The sequence below is a fragment of the Naegleria gruberi genome (genome assembly GCF_000004985.1).
Source record: "Naegleria gruberi genomic scaffold NAEGRscaffold_80, whole genome shotgun sequence".
Classification (NCBI taxonomy): domain Eukaryota; phylum Heterolobosea; class Eutetramitea; order Acrasida; family Naegleriidae; genus Naegleria; species Naegleria gruberi.
The window spans coordinates 69380-77984 of NW_003163247.1; the positions used below are offsets into that span (position 1 = coordinate 69380).

Below are 8605 nucleotides of genomic sequence, written 5' to 3' on the forward strand. Positions count from 1 at the left end.
TCGATTACTTTCAACAATGAGTAATTATATTATTAGAAACGTGATTACTAAAAACAATTCAAAAAGCACGTTTCAGAAATTCCCAACAAGAAACAACTTTAAAACAAACAATTCTAAATGGCAATCACCAGAATCACAGAAATTTGGGTCGTTTCCTACACTATCCAACACAGAAAAACAGAAGTTTCATCCTGTTGCGTTCTAATCCTCTGGATCATCCTTACATGCATTTCCATTCAAGCAATCTACACTGCATGCGATCAAATTCAAAACAATCCTAAAGATAAAACATTTGGTGATCCAGTTACTGCTATAATCATCTGGTCAGGGATCTTGGCAATGTTGACATGTTGTTGCTGTTCATGTTGTTGTGGGGTGGTTTGGAAATGTATTAGAAATCCAGTTTCTAATAATTTGCGTAAAAATAATGGTATGGATGAGAATGCCAACAGTGGATATTATCAGAGTGCTGAATGTTGAAGAGGGAAGTTTCGAATGAAAATTGTAAATATACTGTATTCCAAAAACTAATAAATAAAATTCTAATAAAATAGATCAATTCATAACTGAGGAGTGTTCTACTCATTGGCGAATATTACAAGTTTCCACAATGAAAGAATAAAAGTTCTTAAAACTAAAAACTTTGCCAAAAATAAATTATAAATTGTTAATATTTCTTCATTCTCATCAAATACTTTTTCAAGATGATCCTCCTTATCAGCTTTGGAATTTCCTTTAATGAGAGGAAGAACAACTGTTTTCAATGAAGCCGTTCCAGAAATTTTTTGGTTGATGGGCACTCAATATGATCTAATGGTAACATGTATTGTTTTGGAGCATTTTTCTTTCTTTTAGTATTCTACTTGCAATACTTGCAAGAAGACTAAGGCTATAAATGAACTCATTTATAAATCCTAATTAAGGAAAGAAGGGGTTATAGCTCAGTTGGTAGAGCGTCTGCTTTGCATGCAGAAGGTCTAGGGTTCGATTCCCTATGACTCCAATTTTGGTCCCATTAGTTATTTTTTATTGAGGCATGCAAGAAGAACATATGGGAAGCGTAATTGGATTGTGGGCTGATTTCACAATCTTAAAAAATCCACAACACAACTGACTCAACACTTCACAGGATACAATGAATGGATCTCTCATCAGTAACACCCAGACAATAAAATCCTCCTCTCAATACGCAACACCAAAGAAGATATCCAAAGACACTGAAGTAAAATGTGAGTTACTGTTTTTATTACCAAATCTTATTCAATGATCTTCTTTTCGGTATTCAATCGTTATTATCTTTGTTCATCACACTTCTAAATTACTATTATGAACAGTCTGTAAAGGATACATGAACAAGTTGGGAGCCATTGATACTTGTACAGCAAATATTGGAGGAAATATCATGGTTAGGCAAATTCAGAAACATCACACTCTCAATCTGATGGCTGTGACAAAAACCGTCGATACTTCTCCGCCTTGGTCATATAGACAGCATCAGTCACCCAAAACCAATACCATTCAGCAAGTAAATATGATGAGAGCCTCCTTAAATACTACAAGTCCACTAGCAAAGCAAAAATCGTCTAGCAATTTTGAAAAGCTGGATTTAAAGTAGGTTTTCCAATTGAATCTTATCTCATACTGTTATTTATTGATCAATAGTAAGGAAAATATGATTGATATTGAACAGGAGTTGGACGAACATGATCAGATCATTTACAAAAACTTTATGGAAATGTTGTCAAAGAGAAAATGTTTTGCAGATGCTCAAATATTGGCAACAATTGCATTGGGAAAGGTTGAAGAAGAATGGGCAGAAAAACAACAAATTCCACCATCACAACATGAAGAAATAAATTCGTAAACTCTAAGATGGTTAATGCATATATTGATCGATTTTAATATTAAGGCAAGAAGGGGTTATAGCTCAGTTGGTAGAGCGTCTGCTTTGCATGCAGAAGGTCTAGGGTTCGATTCCCTATGACTCCAATTTTTTTGTTCCGTGAGTACACTCGAATTGTATTCTTAATTAACTCTCTTATTCTGAAATAACATTTCAACAATGGTAATGCTTTCTACGTCAATCCAAGGCATTGAGATTTTGTTAAAAGAGAGACGCGAACAGTTGATTTAATGGTAATAATCGATTCAGTGGAGAAAGACATTCCAAACATAACGGAAAAAGTTTACGATTTTGTAGTTGGTAGTTTTAAGGGCAACAACGATAAAACAGGAGATAGAGAAAATAAAATACAAATAGAAACAAATGAATGGAACCACTACCTCACAGAGTACAAGAAATAACAACAGCAACAACAACAACAACAATAACAAGAATAAGAACAATGAGGTTAAAGGTAAGGAAAATGAAGCATATTCATCCCATTAATTTATAAATTGATTTTGTTATTTCAAATAATACAAATTTGAAAATATATTGTTTTACGTCATCTCTATGAAATTATTGATTGTTATCCTAATAATACAATATAAAGTATGTCGGAGCTATATGAATAAATTGGGAACAATTGATGCTTGTACAGCAAACATTGGAGGTAGTATTATGATCGATCAAATCAAGAAGAACCACACTGTAAATATGATGTCCATGAAGAAACGTGTGGATAATGAATTACCTTGGTCTTATAGGAATGTACCAGCTAATTTCAATTTAAATCGTAGAGTGAGTCCTCTGAAGAAACCAAAAACACTCTCACCAATTAATACCAAAGACAATAGAATGGCCACTTTATCAAGCACTCAACAACATCGAGGAGCACACACTGAAAGAGGAGGCTCTAAGAGTAAATTAGATCTGTCGTAAGTTTCATAATGCTTTGATGGTTTGCTCAATATAATTTCCTTAAACATCATTTGCTGATATTACATGATAATACTATTATAATTTCAATTTACATTGTTATCAACAAATAATTATTTAAATATAATTTAACAGAAAGGACAATAAGATTGACCCTGTTCAAATATTGGAAGAACCAGAAGATCAGGAAATTTACGAAAAATTCCTCGATTTACTGAGGAGGAGAAAGACCATTGAGGAGGCTAGAAAGATAGCTTCCTCTGTCTTTTTGGAAGCCGAAGAGCAAATGCTCTTAGGAGCTTACAGTGGAGTACCTCAATATGTTGAAGGATTTATAAGTAAGGATGACGAACATCAAACCCCTAATGAAGATCTTGAAGAAGATAGAACCCTAGAGAACCATGCACAAGAATCAGAAGCTAAGGAAGAAGAATTAAATGAAGGCCAGTACGAAACATCATTTGCAACACTGGAAGAACACGAAGAGAGTATCTCCAATCCATATGAAGACAACTCTAATCCATACGATGAAGATAACACAATTGAGGAAGGTAAACCTGAGGTGACTGGAAAGTATAAGGAAAAGTCTGGAAAGATTTGGGTTGTCACAGCTTCCACTGCATCAGCATTTGAGTTGTTCAATGAGAAGGATGGAAGAAAGGCTGAAGGTAAATATATTAAGGATTCCTCAGGAAATTATTCCATCACTTTTACTTTCCATGATCCTAATGGTGATGCTGTTTTAACCTCTGTGACATCGAACCTTAACACGATTCCTCTCAGTAATGGAGATGCCTTCACAAAAGTTGAATAAAGAAGAGGAGCAAATCAATAGAATAAATTGTACATATTCGATAAACAGTCAGCATTATGTTATAATAACATGAAACACTTCAAATAATCCTTTTTTGGAGACAGTATGAATCAAGGACCTCTTCCTTAATAATCCTTATTGAACTTCCACATAACAGAACCTGTAAGTATTGATTTGGTCAAACCGTACACCTAAAGTTAATAACAAACATTAAGAACAACAACCAACACACCCAACAACACTAGTTTACCATCAAATCGCTTCACAATAACCGTCAACTTCATCAACAATTTGGTATCTCTATTAGGAGAGAAAACAACCCCAAATCCCTCTAAATTACATTCTTTCATAAACTGTACAGCAACACTTTTTCAATAGGCCCATTCCAAAGTTTCCATTTCCGTCCACCAGAACAGAACAACACCAACAAAAGAAAATGAGCAAACCCTACTCTTCCTCAAAATCAAAATCTACAACTTCGACGACAATATCAAATAATTCATCTTTCTTGATTGGTAATCATCACCCTCATCATCTCTCGAATGCTCCCTCATCATCATCATCAAGTAGAATTAATCTCTCCTTTCAATATATGAGCATTGAAAATCCATCTTCAAACTCCAATAATGCTTCTTTTCATTCCTTTCAGCATCGAGGAAGTGGTGCAACCTCTCCGACCATGTTGAATTCGACCACATTACCTTCCCTCACTTCCCCAATTAATAAACAGATGAGAAGTGCCTCACCAGCCTCCTTTGAGAACCAACGTCCTGAATCTCCAACCTATCTTCCTCTTGGAATTGGTGAGTCAGTGTCATCATCCACCTCATCAAACTCATCCTCTGCTAGAAATACAAATAGAACATATAATATTGGTCAGAGAGCTCCTTCGGTGCCTGCTGATGCCTTTCATAGAGGGTCCCAACGATCCCTTTTTGAATCGAATGCTCCCACTCTTGTAATGACCAGTACTGCCTCATCAATGCGACCTCCTAAATCACCCATATCAATGGCTAGTAGTAGTAATAATTTAACAGATACAAGTTCTGTATTGAGCTCTGTCAGTAATGCACAATCCAATTATCAACCTGTGGCTTTTGATGATGAAACAACTCTCTTTGTGAATATAATGAAGAAGGATTTGGGATATATTCAAAAGAGAATTAATGAATTAAAATATGAAGAGAAACACAACTCACAGAGGAGTGATGATATTGGTAATTTTTCAAATTGTATATATCAAAATGATCAGTACAGAACTAGGTATTCATTACTGGAGCTTTTTGTGGATAAACTTGCTGAAATGCAACAAATTCTAATGCAGAAAACGGACAAGCTAATTCCAGTTTCTAAACGCTTTAAAACCAACAGTTACGAGAAGAAGGTTTCCATTAGACTGCAAAGATTTGCTGAAGTATCGGATAGAATAATGGATGTTGTGGAAAATAACAAACCTTCTTCTCTTTCTTCTTCACCAAAGAAGGAAAAAGTTCAAACTTCCAATAAGGAAACTCAAACCAAGGATTCAACATCGAAAAAGGTTGCTTCTCATAAGGAAACTCAAGATGCTGAGGTAAATACTGATAGGGTTGATAAAACTCCATACGAGGCAGAAATTCAAGAATTGAAAAAATTAGTACGATATTTACAACTAGATAAGGAACAAGCAAACAAGACTATTAAGGACTTGAGTGAAACTGTTTCTTCGGCTCATTTCGATAGACAAAAGGAATATGATATCATTATTGGCCAACTTAAGAAGGATATTGAAAAATTAAAACAGGAAAAGATGCAAATTTTGGAAAATCAAGCTGCAACCATAGAAAGTCACCGAAAAGCTGACTTGCAAAAAATTGAATCTCAAATGAAAGAAAAAGCAACAAAAATTGAAAACCTTGAATCGAGACTCTACTTTAAAGGAAAGGAGATTGAAGCCATTCAGGATGAATTGGATTCACTGAGGAGTAAATCAGCTCTCCAAAAAGAAAAAGATGAAGCAGAAGTTTGGAAAAGCAAATATCAAGAATTGGAAAGGTCAAGAAATGATCTGGAGAGGAAATACAGAGATCTCATTGATGAGTGTGATTTGGTAAAGGAAACATTGAAAAAGGAAGAACTCAGACACAAAGAAACTGTTGAAACCATGCGAGAAATGCAAGACCATCAGAATAGATTACATTTAGAGGCATCCAAACAAGACACCAAAAAGCTTCAAAGCAAATTAGAAGCAGCTGAAAAGATTGCCATGCAGAAGGAGTTTCAATATGAGGATTTAGTTAAAAATTATCAAATTCAATCGATAGAGTTGGGAATTAGTAATAAGCAGAATGATAATTTAAAGGATCAAGTGAAAAATCTGAATAGGGAAAAGCAAAAACTTTTGGAAAATGTTGCTCAAGAACAAAATGTGGATGTGAAACATGAAATTGATATTATCAAGCGAGATTATGAAGAAAAATCAAAGACTATCAATGAAAAGATGAAAGATTTACAGATGGGTCATGTCATGCAACTGAAAGCTCTTAACGATACCTTTACACAGGAACGAAAAATGTTACAAAGGAAGGCAGATAAATTCAAACAACGATGTGACTTGTTAGAGGCAAGATTGGAGGAGATGGAAAAGAACCGATAATCAATTGTTTTCTCAATTAGCCTTGGGAATGATTCAGAATACTCTTTACACCTTTGCTCCATAGTACTCACTGCTCAACCTTTCTTGATAAAATTCTTCTGAAAATTCAAGGTAGAAACCATTTGATCTTACAGCTTCTAACTGGACTTGCTTGTTCATTTTCAAGATAAAAGGAAGATATTTCAAAGCTAGACCATTCTGTTGTACTGCCATCATTGCTAGCTCTTCTGAAATCAAGTTGTCTTCAATATTGCAAACCACCAAACCATTGGTAGAGATCGCCTCTCTGATGAAACTTTCGTCATACTGGTGAGGATTGTTCCAAAAAGTTGCATTATTATATTTGATCAGTTCCAAATACATGTATCTATCTTCCCAACATGAAAATTCTGGAATAAAAAAGTTAATACGTCCACCTTTAGCAGCATACAAAACAATTTCCTTATCCAATCTCAAGTTAAGTGAAAGACATTTGTAATTATGTGGATTCGTTTTCATAATGTGGAGTGCTAACTCTCTATCATTTCGTAAATCGCTCGACAAATAATCAACAATAAAACATTGTTCATCCATTTTCTGCTCACAAAGTTCAAATATGAAATCTCTCTCGCTCAATATCGTATTTCTGGTGGAATGGAATTGTTCTGGAAGCTTTTCCAACATGGAAGGTTTTTTCAAGAGTGCAATTTTGAGAATTTCATCATCCATATAGTTAGCATAATGAACAGAATAGGGATTATGTTTAACTGCCTCTAATATAACCTCCCTGTCACATTTCAATAGATCTGATGCATATCTAAGGCATGATTGACCAGACACTAGTGGTTTATCGCATCTTACAGCCAGTAAAACTATTTCTCTATCATTTTTCATTTCTCCACTCAAATATTGAGGTCATTCAAAAATTAAGTGTTTTTCAACACAAGCAATACACAAATTTTTTTAGTGGTAATTGGATTCATTTTTGTTTGTGTTGTGTGTTTGTGTTTTGGCCATTAAAATTACACATACAATACATATTTTTATTCATCGATATCCATGAGATCTGCGAGAATTAATTTAGTCTTCACTGCGTATTGGGTATTCGTTTAAATAAATATTCGTTAAAATTGCACAAACCAACACAATTACTGGTTGACAACTAATGGAATGCCTAAAAAGTTTTGCTAATATTTGAAATCGCTTTAGAAATGCATTTGTGATTTCAATTATAACTCTTTCATATTTCTGTTCATAATTTAGGTAAGATCCATCACTCATAGGTTCAATCAGTTTTCCAGGAATTGAGTTGACCGAAAATCCACTGTCAACATTAACTTTGAATTTTGGATTCTTTTGTACTGCTTTATGAAGTCCAGATAATTTTAAAACAGTGTTATCATTCATTGAACCTCTAAAACCAATACTAATATGTGCTATTATTCCTGTTCTGTAAGTGGTAATTTGTGTGATTAGGTCATGTCTTTTATCTTTTCGGTAATTTAAATGTTGAAGATAATTTGTTCTTGAATGTTTGAAGTGTGTAAATAAAGATTTATATCCTTTAAAGCAGGTTCCAAGGTTGATTCACCATATGGTGTCTCAATCCTTGAGCTTTTAATCCATTTGTCTTAATTTATTATTTTATTATTTTGTGGTTTTAAAAACATGTGTTAGATTAGTATTTAACAAAGGATGAGTTAATAAATTATCATCATGTAATTTGATAGTTTGACTTGTTATGTTAGTAGCAATATTAGTTAAAATATGAGGCAAATCAATACTTAATGTTGATAAACTAATACCAAACATTAAACTAATCCAAGTATTAGCAACACCACCCTTTAAATACATTAAAGCAGCTAATAATCAATCTTCATTACTTAAAAGTCTTCTTTCTTTCTGTTATTAAATGATTTATGCTTTGATTAATTTAAATTGTGATATTGTTACTCCTGTCAAAGATAAGAACAATCCTTTATCTTATTGAAGAACGGAAGTATTGATTCTTTGTATTCTATTTGTTGAAAATCAATGTGAATCTATTAAACCTTCTTTTTGTAGTGTAAATAGGATCAAATATTAAAGGAGGTGGAATATTAATTAAGTTTAAAATATTATATATTAATTCAAGTTCAGAATTACTGCAACTTGTTATTAGTAATTGTTCTTTTATAATTAGTAATAGTTTGTTTTGTTTTTGAGAAGATGAAGAATAATTTCTTCCGATAATGGTGTACCATTAATTGGAGGAGGATTTAAAATATCTTGTGTAACATTTAACAAGTCCTCCAGTATTTGTTGTGTCGAAGGTGATGGTAGTTGTGTCATTTTTTTTCCATTTAGATTTTTTAAT

The 8605-nt window shown here is 33.4% G+C and overlaps 2 protein-coding genes and 2 non-coding genes across 4 annotated transcripts in view; 3 read left to right on the top strand and 1 right to left on the bottom strand.

The window, feature by feature from the left end:
• The first annotated feature begins 930 nt into the window (after window positions 1–930).
• NAEGRDRAFT_t788 lies at window positions 931–1003 on the top strand. The gene has a single exon. It is a non-coding gene; the product is annotated as a tRNA-Ala (tRNA).
• Window positions 1004–1916: 913 nt separating this feature from the next.
• NAEGRDRAFT_t789 lies at window positions 1917–1989 on the top strand. The gene has a single exon. It is a non-coding gene; the product is annotated as a tRNA-Ala (tRNA).
• Window positions 1990–2266: 277 nt separating this feature from the next.
• Window positions 2267–3677, top strand: NAEGRDRAFT_82086 (uncharacterized protein; the record flags this gene model as incomplete). The annotated part of the gene is made up of 3 exons (XM_002669552.1): window positions 2267–2357; window positions 2496–2820; window positions 2957–3677. 3 exons carry the CDS (start codon window positions 2267–2269, stop codon window positions 3633–3635), a joined length of 1095 nt encoding a protein of 364 aa, XP_002669598.1. The 3' UTR covers window positions 3636–3677.
• A 4219-nt stretch (window positions 3678–7896) lies between these two features.
• NAEGRDRAFT_75414 (uncharacterized protein) overlaps window positions 7897–8605 on the bottom strand; it is a gene marked incomplete at both ends in the record, with an annotated part of 1780 nt that continues 1071 nt past the window's right edge. Inside the window, one exon of the mRNA XM_002669603.1 lies at window positions 7897–8091. Coding sequence (XP_002669649.1) covers window positions 7897–8091 — 195 coding nt within the window. The remainder of the gene's footprint in view (window positions 8092–8605) is intronic.